The 14,771-nt window shown below is 39.1% G+C and overlaps 1 protein-coding gene across 1 annotated transcript in view; it reads right to left on the reverse strand.

Moving 5' to 3' along the window:
- Nucleotides 1-14,771, reverse strand: part of Glp2r (glucagon like peptide 2 receptor) — a 67,742-nt gene that overhangs the window by 34,856 nt on the left and 18,115 nt on the right. The window contains exons 5-8 of the mRNA XM_033762727.1: nt 8,516-8,622; nt 5,934-6,087; nt 1,757-1,916; nt 626-686 (exon numbers count right to left, since the gene is read on the reverse strand). Of these exons, the coding sequence (XP_033618618.1) occupies nt 626-686; nt 1,757-1,916; nt 5,934-6,087; nt 8,516-8,622 (482 nt within the window). The remainder of the gene's footprint in view (nt 1-625; nt 687-1,756; nt 1,917-5,933; nt 6,088-8,515; nt 8,623-14,771) is intronic.

Here is a 14,771-nt window from a genome sequence, read left to right on the forward strand (position 1 = left end):
TATATATATATATATATATATATATATATATATGCTTTTGATGGTGATTATTTGGAACAAGTATATGATCACACAATATATATTATTCAGCAACAGGCTTTAAAGTGAAAAAGTAGGAACTAACTTGTTCTTTCTCATAATATTCCAAGGTACAGGTAGGCCAGGGATTTAGCTCAGTGGCACTGTGCCTGCCTCGAAAGCACAAGGTCCTGAGTTCTATTCCCGGTACCAAACAAACAAACAAAAACCAACATATAGGTATGCTACTACTTAGCCAATGAGTCTCATACTGAAGGGCATTCAGGGCTTTTGGGTTTTATGGGCTTTTTCTTCCTCACTGTGAACAATGCTGCAAGAAGTTTTCCTGTGCTTATTATGTCTTTACATACCCAGCTGCACATCTAACCTATACAATGTCTTTATGTTCATTTGCCTGTATAAGTAAATTAATAAACTAATTACTACAAGATTATTGATCACTTTGTCTGCATTTCTAATTATTTTCTAAAAGGACAGAGTGGGGGGAGTTACATGTTCTTTGTTGAGGAAGTGGTGTCATTCCTACATTTGGGTGTATCTGGAAATTACTGACTGGTGCAAGAGTAAAACCAGGTGAATTACCTACCCTGTGTTCTCCAGGAGTGCACGGGCAATGCCCCAGGGGACAACAAATAGCACAGGGAAGGCTGTGGAGGAAGGACAGGAATATAATTAGGAGAAGGCTGGTCAAACATGCCTGCCTCCTGCCCCAGCCTGATGGGGCCCAGAACAGCTGGTGAAACCTTATAAAAACCCAAATATAGAATCATGAAGTGTGAGAGCTGGAGAGAGCTAAGGCAGCCCTGGATCATCCCTTCCTTTACTATCAGAGAAACCAGCACCCAGAGAAGAGTTTAGATTTCAGTGTGGAGTAAATCTAAGGACATTAACCGAAATCTCCTGAATCACGGACCTAGGTTATTTTGGCTGAATCCTGCAGCATCAAATTCTCCAAGGGTTTGTGGAGATAGGAGTTCTACATCTAGATAGTCAAAAACATCACCCTGAATACTTGGTTTTATAGAATGAATGTTATATTCTCAAATTTACATATTGAAGTTCTACTCCCAAAGTAATAGTATTTGGGGGTGAGGCCTTTGGAGACAATCAAGAATAGATAAGTTCATAAGGATGTCATCTTCATGATGGGCTTAATGCCTTTATAAAAGAAACCAGGGAGCAATCTCTCTCTCTCTCTCTCTCTCTCTCTCTCTCTCTCTCTCTTCCTCTCTTTTCCTCCCCCCTTTCTTTCTCTCTTTCTCTCTCTCTCTCCCTCCCTCTCTGTCCTTGCCACCCCCATATTTTCTGCAAGAAGCCAACTGTCTGCAAGCCAGGAAGAGATTCCTCGTGAGAACACATTCAGGTGGGATTTCCTGGCCTCCAGAAGCATGAGAAATCAATGTCTGTTGTTTAAGCCACACCAGTATTTCGTTATGACACGGTGACATACCTAATGAAGTTGGAAACAGTGTGTTGTCATCTGATGCCACCAAGGACTTTTTTTTTTTCTTTATTGGGGATCAAACTCAGGACCTTGCACTTGCAAGGCAGGCATGGCGCCACTGAGTACACTTCTCTTCAGAGTCTCTTATCATCAAGGAATTATCTGTCCCAGAAATTGCCCTCCAGTTAGATTCCCAACTAACCAAAAACTCTGTAGGGCTCCCATGTTCTGATGATTCCCCAGGAGAGGAGGCTAGGAAGTCATGTCACTCACCCCAACCCACAACCAGGTATCTGGGCCACAGCCGTCTTTCAGGAAGCACTGTGGGCTCCAGCAGTGCATGGAGGTAAAGGCCTTCGACCAAGAGCCACAAGTGGTTGGCCCCCACGAAGTAGTGCAGCAGGACTTGGACAGAGCGGCAGGAGGTGGACACCTATGGGGCAGAAAACCAGAAGATGAGCCCTGGCTTTCCTAGCACCTGGACCCTGAGTGGACAGAGAAAGACCTCATGAGGCATAAGCCCTTCCCTGTCCTCCCTATCCCTTTCTGATCATCTCAGAGATGTTGGTAGTAATATAAAATGTTAACCATCTATGAAAAAACAACAGCCAATATCATAGTAAATAGTCAAAACCTGAAAACCTACACACTAAAATCAGGAACAAGACAAGGATATCCACTATCACCACTCCTGTTGAATATAGTTCTAGAAACACTAGCCACAGCAATTAGACAAGAGAAAGAAAGAAAAGGAGTAAAGATAGGAAAGGAAGAAGTCCAACTGTCGCTATCTGCAGATGAAATATACTCTGTATAGAAGACTCCAAGAACTCCACCAGAAGTCTTCTAGACTTAATACCAAATTCAGTAAAGTAGCTGGATACAAGGTCAACACACAAAAATCAATAGCTTTCCTGTGTATGAACAACAGACTCAGTGAGAGAGAAATGGGGCAATAGCATCCAAAAAATTGAAATACCTAGGCATCAACCCAACAGAAGAAATCAACAACCTCTGCTCTGAAAACTATAGCCCTCTGAAAAAAAGATTGAAGAGGATATCAGACAATGGAAAGACATCTCTTGCTCCTGGGTAGGAAGAATCAACATAGTGAAAATGGCCAAACTTCCAAAATTGCTATATATAGTCAATGCAATCCCAATTGAAATCCCGGCAGCATACTTCACAGACCTTGAGAAAACAATCCAAAAATTCATTTGGAACAAGAAGAGACCTAGGATAACAAAAGCTATTCTAGGCAACAAAGACAAGGTAGGGGGTATTACACTCCCCAGCTTGAAACTATACTACAAAGCTATTGTGATAAAACAGCATGGTACTAGCAAAGAAACACACACTAGGACCTGTGGAACATATTAGAAGATATAGAAACACCTCCAGACACACTCGGCCACCTCATCTTCGACAAAGGGCAAACAGCCTCACTGGAGGAAAGATAACCTCTTTTATAAATGGTGCTGGAAAAACTGGGTTTCAACTTGCCAAAGATTAAAGCTAGATCTATATCTCTCACTAAACTATATGCACTAAACTAAAATTAAAATGCATTAAAGATCTAAATATTAAAACAGAAACACTAAATCAGCTAGAAGAGAGGTTAGGTAGAACTCTTGAAGACATTGGTATAGGAAAAGATTTTATGAACAAATCCTCAGTTACCCATGAACTAGCACAAATAACCAACAAGTGGGATTCCATCTTTTAAAAAAGCTTCTGCACAGCAAGAGAAACCACCAACAGTGTGAAGAGACAACCCACAATGTGGGGAAAATATTTACCAGCTGTTCCTCAGACAAAGGTCTACTGTCTAGAATATATAAAGACCTTTAAAACATCAGACCTCCGAAATTTAAAGACCCAATACAAAAGTGGGCATCTAAACTGAACAGACATTTCTCAGGCAAAGAGGTGCAAATAAACATATGAAAAAATGTTCAACATCACTGGTCATTTGAGAGATGCAAATGAAAATAACACTGAGATTTCATCTCACTCCAGAAAGAATGGCTGCTATCATGAAATCAACCAATAACAAATGCTGGTGGGGCTGTGGGGAAAGAGGAACCCTGCTCCACTCGTGATGGGAGTGTAGACTGGTGCAAGCACTGTGGAAATCAGCATGCAGACACCTCAAAGAACTAGAATTGAAAGTCCCATTTGACCCAGCTATTCCCCTGCTGGGTATCTGCCACAAATAATTAAAAAAAGAACCATACCACAGTAATATATGTGCACCCATGTTCATAGCAGCACAATTTGTAATAGGTAAAATTTGGAAGCAGCCCAATTGCCCATCAAGGGGATACTGGATAAAGAAAATGTGTTGGGTTTTTAAAAATAAAATTCAGTACTACTTAGCCATAAAGAATGAGAAACTAGAAATATTTATAACTAAATGGATGCACATTGAGGCAATACTCTTTTTTTTTCTCTCATTGAGTGTATTGCTACATTTTAGGTACACAGTACAGTTACGTTCATCACTGGGATCTTGTACCTTTACATGACAGGTCTTGGTTCTCATTTTTTCCCCTTGTCCCTGCCCTCCCTTCACCCCCTCCTCCCCTCCCCATTTACAAACAGTTTATTTCCATTTTTTCATTTTCTCCTATTTTTCTTTTCCCTTATTACCTTTCCCCTACCCTTCCCACTTTCCCTACACCTTTAGCCCTTTTCTTCCTATTTCACATTGTCAATTATATTATTAGGGAGGCAATACTCTTAAGTGAAATAAATAGGGCACATAAGTATAAATACTGAATAATTTCTCTAGTGTGAGAAACTGAAAATGTAAATAAGGACTAAAAGGTATAATAGATAATGTGAAATAGGAAGTGGGAGGGGTAGGGGAAAAGAAAGAAGGGAATGGAATTAATATGAGAAAAATAAAAAATGGAAGCAAAGTTTTTGTAGATAGGGAGGGGTGGAGAGGTTGATGGGAGGGCAGGGAAACGAGGAAAAAATAAGACCCAAGATGGATTATGTAAAGGTGTAAATTTCCTATGATGAATGTCATTATGTTGTGTACCTTAAATGTACCAATAAAATTAATTTTAAAAAGGTCAAGAAGGCTTCACGTAGCTTTTAAAGACCAGCTCTTCCCTAACATTCTAAACATTCTTAGGCAAAAACTGAGAACATCCATCAATACCTGCCCTAATGGAAACACTAAAGGTATTCTCTCACCTCAGCTCAATGAAGCTAGAAATCAATAACTAAAAATATTTATATGATGGAAATGAGAAAACAGACTTCTGTGTAACCCAGGGATCAAAGAGGAAATTATTACAGAAATTAGAAAATATTCCTGAACTGAGCATAAGAAAAATACTGCATGTCAAACTTGTGGCAAGCTTAGAATGAAACTTACAGCCTTAAGTATATTTATGTAAAAGATAAAAGTTGAAAGTTGGTTATCTAAAATTATGTCAGAAAGGTTAGAAAAAAAGAATAGCAAACTGAATACAAAGAAAGTATATGGATGGAAATAATAACAGAAGCAGAAATTAATGAAAGATACCAACAATGCCAAAAGCTTATTCTTTGAAATTTTCAATAAAATTGAGAAGCTTCTTGAAAAGATGAGCAAATGAAGAGTGAAGATACAAATAATCAATATCAGGAGTGAAAATGAGAACAAAATTACAGACTTGAACAAGACCCAAAGAGAATACCATGAACAATATTGTACCAATAAACTTGAAAAGTTAGGTGAAGTGTGTAAACAAATTCCTAGAAAAATTACTATCACTGACACCAGAATAGAAAATACAAGATTCATAATTAACCTATAATTCAAAACCTTCCAATACAAAAATTCCATGTCCAATTGGCTTCACTGGTAAAATCTATTAAATATACAAGCAAGAAATCATATAAATCTTAAATGAATTCTTCCAGAAATAATGATAGAGGGAACACATGTCAATTTATTTTAAGAGATCAGCACAAACTTGTTATACGAACTTGACAAAGGTATTGCAAGAAAAGAAAATAATAGGCCAATCTTCTTCATGAATATCAGTGAGGAAATACTAAACAAAACACAATACTAGCAAACTGAAGCCAGAAATATAGGAGAAAGAACAATCTATCAAAATTTAGAAGTGCAATGTTAGTACAACAGGTTACTGGAAAAACAACACTATAGATGCACATTTCAATGTGGAAAAGCCTTGCTGCTTTAAGGAATTAATTGTAAAACAGGTGAAGCTGGTCCAATTATCTTGCTTACAGATGAAAAATTTGCCACCCAAGAACCCACAGTAGAGGTGGTAAATTCATCTGCTTCTGATTCCTTTTCTTGGCCCACTGTTGGGAGGTTGGAGTGTTTGTAGAACATGTGTTATCTCTCTGACACCTTTACTTCCTTCTTGCCTGATCAGCCCCGGCCACCCAGTGGATGGGCCAGTTTAGGAGAGGAACTTACCTCGGACAGGTAGGACGTCCACCCGCTCTCATCGTCAGGCCTCTTTGAGTAGGAGTTAGAGAAGACGACATCCTTCACCAGTACGGCCACAGCTTTCAGAATGAACGACGCAAACAAGTTCATGTGGATGTAGTTGCGAGTACAGTGGAGTTTTCTATGCAAAGAGAAAAACCGAGAGCCTTCCCTCAGCAAATAATGGCTCAGATTGGTGGGTGCATGCCTGACCTGCCTAAAGAAAGACGATTTACAGTGCAGGCTCCAGAGCTGGGCTGAATTAGGTGATCTTTCTTCTCTGGGCCTCATCTGCCCCATGTATAAAATGGAGTAATAATAGCTTCCCCTGTGCGACTGCTGGCCATGCCAGGCCATGTTCCAGCCCATTTATACCCGCAGGGACTTTCAGGTATCCTTACTCCTTGTGACCATCAGAGGAGAAGCTACTCTCATCTCACTGAAACAGAAAGTTAAGCTGCCTATCCAAAGTCCCAGAGTAGTAAGTGGTAGAATAAACATGCAGACCTAAAACCTCTTAGGCCAAAGTAAGGCTCTCTAAGACTGTACAGCCTCTGGGGTTGACAGTGTCTATCTTCAATCAGTTAATTCTTGTAAAGTGCATGTAATAAGTGCCCCCAGAAAATGCCAGCTAGTCCTACCTGTCTGGAATGTTCTTCTAGCTCTCCAGCATACAGGCTGATGAGACACTGAACATCCTGTCTCTCTAACCTGAAGACTTTTCTTGTGCTTTCTGAGCAAGCTCCTACCCCATCCTCCTTTGCTTGAAAGCTATTGCCACATTTTTTACTTCTGAGGCATGTTCTTGTGTTTTGCCATGTATGCATGCTCCCTGACTAGACCAGAAGAGATTTGAAGGCAGGGACTTGCTCATGTTGGAAACTGAGGCAGTACAGACACTTAACCAACCCAGACTCAGAAAAAGGAGCTTCCTTCAGGGCCAAACAGTTATTTTCTTCTGGCTGGGTTCTGGGACTTTGGGAAGGTATGTGGGGGGACATCACAGATCATCATGAGCACAGGCTGTAGAATTCTCCTGTAGCTCAAGTAGCTTTTCCAGGAAGGTGTTGAATTTGCTCCTGGAGCCACAGAAAATCCTGGAATTGAGAATTCAAATGAATCCCAGCCTGGGCTAGTAGAGTCCAGGTGAGGAGCTTCTCTGGGACTAGCAGCCAGGTCTCCAGAGTCCCCAACCAGGCCCCCTGCATCGGTGCCATATATGCTCATTCTGCCTGGATTTTCCTCACTTATTGTCTTCAATGGGCTGAGACCAAGGGACAGCTCTGGAGGGCTCCCTGGTGGCTCCATCAGTATCTCACTTGAGTGAGGACTAAAAATGCAATTTGGTAATGCATTCAACTTTTGGATTCTGAAAGAGAGTACAAGGGAGTGAAAAATACTCAGGCCCTGAACTGCTTGGCTGTGAACCTGGCTCCATCACCGGCTGAGGTAGCATTGGGCAAGTTACTAGGTGTGATGGAAAAGTACAGTGAATATTTAAAATAAAGAAAGAATTCTAGTAAAAGACCCATTGCCATTAATCCCTTTCAAAATACTCGCCCTTGCTTCTAGCACACTCATGCCATTGCTATTGTTACTGTACTGTGCTGTAGCTGCCTTGATGTCTTGAATTGATTCAAAACTTTTACCTCTCATGGTCATTTTTTACTTTGGGGAAGAGCCAGAATTCACACAGTGCCAGACCTGGTGAATAAGGTAGACTGGACACACCATAATTTTTTACTAGTCTGCCTTTCCATTTGGATGGCTTTCAGCAGCAGCATTCACCATCTTTTTCTTTTATCACACTTAATAAAGTCATTCATGAAAGAGAACTCCAAGAGCTGCTTCAGAAAGCAGGAAGAACTATGAGATAATTGTGTTTGAAGAGAGAGGGAGATTCTGAGGGGTATTAATGGCAATGGGTCTTTTCTGGTAATAAATTTTTGTATTTACACATTCATCATATATTTTGACCCCGCTTGGTACCTCATCTCTCCATGGTTCAGTTCATGCACTTATAAAATGGAGCAATAATAGTAGTAACCTGCTAAGATTATAATTAATCTTAATTCAATTGGGATGAGACTTAAATGAGTTAATGTACATAAAGTGCTAGGAGGAAGCACTTCAATAATTGATAGATAGGGCCCTGGATTAAAATCCCAGCTCTACCACTCACTAGTCTTGGGGAAATTTCTTAGCCCTTTGTTTGGTCTGTGGTATTACTGGGTGTGATCAGGAGTTAAGGCCCTGGCTGCTTGGTTGTGGAAACACAGAAGATATCAAATGCCAAAGGTAGTGTCAGGAGTCCTGGATTTAGGTCCCACATGGGTGACCAACTGGCTTTAGGGCCAGTAGCAACTCGATGCCTCTCACCTGTACTTAGATACTTATTTCTTCCCATCCATCAGCAAAATGGGTGGACACACTCAGTGCTCTCTCAGGCCACTTCCAGCTTTGATGTTCCATGACATCCTGTGGCCCTGTCTTCTATGGCCTTGTAGAGGCAGCCATTGAGTAAATTATATGACACATGCATGAACCTGTATGTCAGAAGTTCTACTCACCGAAGAAACCAGAGGAGGCTGAGAGCCAGGAAGAGGGAGATAAGAGAGAGGGAGTATCCCACGGTGTACATCAGCTGCAAGGTTGACAGCAAGGCATAATGATCCACCTGAACACAGAGGAAGAGCTGACATGACACCAAGACAAGGTCTACAACCCCCAGCTTATGCCTAGGTCCACCAAGACTCTAGGCAATGATGGAGACTTGCTGCAGTTTCCCAACATGTTTAAAACCTTTCCTTCCTTGTCCATGCAGACACCTAAGTAGGATGTCGTAGGCTGCCCTCTGGCACATCTCAGAGACCTAGGAGCCTCAGAGAGTGGAGAGCCCGCAGTGGGGCTCACCCCCATGGCAGGGCCTACAGCCCAGAAGTGATGTTCCAGGAGTTACAATATCATAAAGGAATTGGGTCCAGGACAAGAGGGACTTGGAATGAGGACAGGCTCTCTGTCCCTGGGTAACTGTCCCTGGAATCTGTGGGCCCTTCTCCCTGGAGGACAGAGCCAGATTTATGCCTGGGTGACTCCCTCATAAATTAATTTTTCATAGATGTCTTCTTAGAGGAAGACCCAATAGATTAGTTAAATATTTTAAGCACCAAGATAGCTTGAATGGGACAAAAGGATCATTTATTGGAAAGCCGTGTTACTGTGGTTTTCCAAGAGTCCTATCTTCTTGTTTAATCCATCATATATATTACTGTCAAAGAATGTTTCTTTTATTTTTCCTTCCTTCCTTCCCTTTTTTTCCCCCTTTTTTACAGTACTTGGTATTGAACCAAGTGACTTTGCACTGAGCTACATCTCCAGCCCTTTTCTATTTTTTATTTTATTTTATCTCCTATCAAAGAGATAGACTCTTGCTAAATTGCTGTTATCCTGGTTAACCTCAAACTTGTGCCTGCCTCAGCCTTCCAGAGAGTACTGAGATTAAAGGCCTGTACCACCACACCTCAAGGTTATGTTTCTTTTCTTTTCCTTCCCTTCCCTTCTCTTCTCTTTTGTATCACAAAGCAAACTCAGGGCCTAGAGCTTGCCAGGCAAGTGCTGTGCCACTGAGTTACACCCCCAGCCCTATGGTTATGTTTTTTTAAAAGCTTTTGTACAAGAAGCCATGATAAATATGTAGTAGGGTTGTTTTTTTTTTTAATCCAGTTGTTTTGGTTATCCTAGGTCCTTTGGATTTTACAATCATCTTGCAGATTTCTACAAAATTATGTTGAAAGTTTGATTGAGATTGCATTAAAACTATGGGCCAATTTACAGAGATTGGCATGTTAACTATATTAACCCCCAAAACTTGACATATCCCTCCATTTTAGTTAAGTTTTCTTTAATTTCGCTCAGCTGGATCCACCTACATCATCCAAGAAAATCTCTCCGTTTAGAATCCTTAACTTATTCACATCTGGAAAGTTCCTTTTATTACACAAAATAAATATTCACAGCTTCTAGAGTTTAGGACATGGATGACTTGGGGAGCTGTTATTCAACCTTTCATGTCATCACATGATTGAGAAAGTTCTCTTTTAACACCAACAGGCTGAGAACTTTGTCACAGATGGAAGTTGAATTTTGTCACCTGCTTTGAGAATCTGTTACTAGATATTCCTATTTAGCATTGATATGGTCTCCTGGTAAATTTATTTCTTCATTATTATGAAGTTATTCTCTGTATCCCTAGTAGTGGTCACTACATTGAAGGCTATTTTGTCTAAGTATAGCCATTCTTCCTTCCTGGCATGGAATATCTTTTTCTTCATCTTTAAATTCTGACCTAAGTCTTTAAGTTTAAAGTAAATGTCATGTAGATAGCATATAGTTGAGCTTTGCTTTGTTTTTATTTGGGTTTTTGTTTTGTTTTGTTTTGTTTTTGGTACCGGGGATTAAACTCAGGTCCTTGTGCTTACAAGGCAGGCAGAAGAACCACTGAGCTAAATCCCAGGCCTCTTCTTTTTATTCTTAATTAAGCCTGAATATTTCTGTTAATTGAGGCATTTAGATCATTTACACTTCATGTGCTTATCTGATTGAGTTTAAATCCATTAGGTTTCTCTTCATTCCATACTTTCTTTATTCATTCACATTTTTATGCTATATTTTCTCCTTCATGATTCATTAATGACTTCTTATTCATTGCTTTGCTTTTTAGTGGTTGCTTTAAGGTTTATACAGTACACTTCTAATTTATTCTAGTCTACCCTTAAATAATATTTTATCACTTACTGTATGGTTTGAAAACTTTACAACAGCAAAACAAACAAATGAACAAACAACAAAAAATGAAGAATCTTACAAAAGTAAACTACCATGCCCTCATATTGGCCTTTTTGCTATTATGGTTACACATTTACTTCAACATATATATAGACTGCATAATACATTATTGTTCTCTGTCCTTTTATATAGACCAAAATGTCCACGGGGTACATTTTTTCTTTCTGAGTTAAAGGTTTCCTTTAAATTATTTGTAATGGTGTCTTGGATGCAGAAATGTCTGTATAGATTTTGAGCTTTTCCAAATCATTCCCAATTACATTTCCACCTAGAATTATTTTCTGTGGTCATCATCAGGATCCTGGAAATTCTACCAGGTCTCTAATCGCTCTTGTTTGTCTTTCCTCCTCTAAGATGAGCACAAACATGCCTTTTACAAGTCCTCCTGGAACTCCTCTCTGCTTATTGTCAGCTCTTATTATAAAAGTACTTGTAGACCATTTAGCTGACTGGGGCATCAATTATCTTATTCATTAATGTTTTGTTTGTATTCATCTTGTCATTCCAAGGAAGTGATAAACATCTTGAAAGTAACGAAGTGTTTCATGGTTCTACAGAGTGGTGTTTCCTAAAAACTGACAATTCAGGCTGCATATCAAGACTTTACTGGGTCATTTTGATAACATTTATTGTATTGGATACATGAGACTAATGATTTAATTAAATAACCTAATTATCTCTGAGTTATTTCCAAGAATATATGTGTGTGTGTTATGCTTTCTAGGAACAAATTAAGGGAACTGTTTGGGTTTTGTCTGGGTCTTAGTTTGGATTTCTAAGAAGCAGATCCTCAGCCAGATGGAATGGAAATAGTTTGCAAGGAAAGTGAAAAAACTCATCAACTGGGGAAAGGAGATTTAGGACACATAAAGTGTGCACCATTAAGCCATTTAGCACAGTGGGAACCTGGAGTTTAATCCCACCAGGGAAGCTCTGGAAATGCCAGGCTGCACCACCCCAAGACCCTGGGGGCTGGCCAGTCACTGTTTAAGAGTCACTCCCAGTGGCATGTCTGGCCTGCATTTTACTTGGCAAAGTGAGCTCCAGGAAACAGAGAACCAGCAAAGAAGTGCACGTGCTAGTGATAAGAAGTTAGGCAGCAGTATGCTGAGACAATCTGGCCAGAGCACCATCGGACTTTTACAGTGGATTTAACTGTGTTTCTTTGGAGGCTCTTCTTCAACTGTATCTACCAAAACCTGCCACTTCCTTACAGGCTCCAAAACATCCAGTCTTCAGCTCACTCTTAGTACCAACAGGTAAAGTCTAAGTCTCCTAGACACCTTTCTGAAATGCCATTGTGTAACAGGCATCTGACATGGAAACTGGCACCCATACACTGAGGAAGGGAGGGTGAAGTGGTCTAATTCCTATGGGATTACACTTACCAAGTTATTCACCGCAACATTTTGGGAAGACAAATTTGGAAAAATCCAAATGTCTGTAGCCTGAATAAACTATGGTAGACACGTGGGTGAAATACAGTACAGCTGTAAAAACACATCTAGGAAATGATACACAATGATTTCCAGGATATACTACTAAATGAAAAACAGACACATGAAAAGGTATCTGTTATACTGTTTTCTTTGAAAGAAAAATGGGAAATAACATATTTATGTATTTGCTTGGCTTTGCAAAAGGAAACACAGACAGGTATTATAATTCAATTAAAAGGAAAAAAAGAAAGAAGGCAGAGAAAGATGAGCCAAAAAATAATAAAAATTATTGTGTGTAGAGGTAGGTAGGAAGAGAGCAGAGGACATGGTGATGAGATCAAGCTGTCTTTTTACACAGTTCTGGCTTTCAATCCTTTCCAATATCTTATGTATTAAAAAATAAAATTAAAGAGAAAAGGGTGAAGGGCAAAACTTTTAAAGTTATAGAAACAAACAGAAGACTATAGTAAATCTATAAGATGAATATGAACAGAAAATAATGATTTCAAACAATTATGAACGTAATACTCTGTCCTTAATATACAGCCTGAAGGGAAAAAAAATCTTAACATTTACCAAGTAGCTTTATATCTTCAGGGGCAGTTTTGATATTTAATTTTGAGACTATTTTGCATGCCTTGTGGGAAAAGATAATAGTTCTAATACTACCATTAGGAAGTAAAATTTCACTGAAAAGGAAAAGAAACGCAAATACAAAGTAAAAGAAAGTAAACAAAAATCTTAAATGACAAATTTAAGTCAGAATTGTCAATACAAAGTCTTGACTAAAATTTTTTTTTCTTCTCTGGTGTGAATAATCTGCAATAATACAGAAGATCCTAATAAGATTACTGACATTTAGAAATGGGAAGAAAGGAGCTAAAGGTGTAGGGAAGTTGGGATGGGTAGGGGAAGAGTAAAAAGGGAAAAGAAACAAATGTGAGAGAATGAAAAGATGAAAATAAAGTGTTTGTAGATGGGGAGGGGAGGAGGGGGTGAAGGGAGGGCAGAGGTAAGGGGAAAAAATGAGAATCAAGACTTGTCATGTAGAGGTACAAGATCCCAACAATGAATGTAACTGTACTGTATCCCTAAAATGTACCAATAAACTCAATTAAAGCTGAAAACAATTTTTTTTTCTTTAATGAATTTTAAAACACAGATGGGACTTTGTTAGGGAGTAAGATGAACACAGGGTACCAAAGTATTACCCCTCTGATTACTTGTCAAATACAGAAGTAGAAGCGTAACTTTATCATGGAGATATCTGTCTGTCCCTGCTGTGAACAACTGATTCCACGTGGCACTGTTCTAGTGTGACGTCTGCCACTCTGGTCCACTGGAGTGATACTCTACCAGGTATACAGCACCAGGAGCATTTAACTGGAATCTCATCAAAATGCTAACTTGACTACCAGTACAAAGAAGTATGGTTTAATGACAAACCAAGGAAATACTCAAGTAAGTCCAGTCTGTGAGACATTCTTTCTACCCAAAACCCCAGCTGGGCATGGCAGCCTATCCCTGCAAGCCCAGTGCTCCTGGAGGCTGAGGCAGTGGATTGAGTTTGAGCCCAGCCTGGGCAACTTAGCAACTTAGTGAGACCCTGTTTCAAAAATCAAAACTTAGAAAAGGGTCAGAGATGTAACTCAGGGCAAAGTCCCTGGATTCAACCACCAGTGCCTAAAGCAAAAATAAAAGACTAACTCTTCTGGGCTCTTCAAAAAGCCAATATCTTGGCAGGGCAGACTGTTGTAGATTAAAAGATAGTGCTTTGATGTAAAACTAAATGTAGTATGTGCACCTAGATTAGACCCCTAGTCCAGGTCAGAAAAGCTAGAAATCCTGGGGAAAATCAAAAATGCATGAAATAATACAATAGGAGGAAATCACTTCAATTTTACTTGGGATTGTGGTAAAGTAGTTATATGACATAATGTCATTAATCTTAGGAGATATCTGGTAAATATTTAGAGTAAAATCTCATGATTTATAAATATTTCAGGAAGAGAGAGATAAAGAGAAAGCAAATATGTGTAAAGGTTAATACATTTTCAATCTAGATGGTAGGTATTGCATTATTCTTTGAACTTTTTCAATATGTTTGAATCTTTCAAAGTAAAAATCTTATAAAATTATACAAAATCAACTGAAATTAAATTTTATCATTAAAACCACATACTGTGTATTGAAATTATGCCCTATACATAAATATTGTTTTATATCTATTAAATTCTGTACATAGCAATAGAAAGCACTCTTTATAAAGGCAAAGAAACCAGCTTAAAGTAAGGCAAAATAACAATTTATTTCCATACTACTAAACACAGTTCCACACCAAAGAGTCTAAATATGCTCGTTAATGCTTATGCTTGTACACAAACACATACACACACACACACACACTCCTTTAAAAGGGCATTTAACATGCCAAGACTCTGAAGGCAAAAAATTTACTAACACTGGCCTTTTTTGGGCAAAATTTCAACCTCTATAAGAAACAGGTAAACATAGCCAGAAGGGCTTTTTTTTTTTTTTTTTT

Source organism: Fukomys damarensis, unplaced genomic scaffold (genome assembly GCF_012274545.1).
Source record: "Fukomys damarensis isolate Sample0158 unplaced genomic scaffold, DMR_v1.0_HiC HiC_scaffold_13, whole genome shotgun sequence".
Classification (NCBI taxonomy): Eukaryota; Metazoa; Chordata; class Mammalia; order Rodentia; family Bathyergidae; genus Fukomys; species Fukomys damarensis.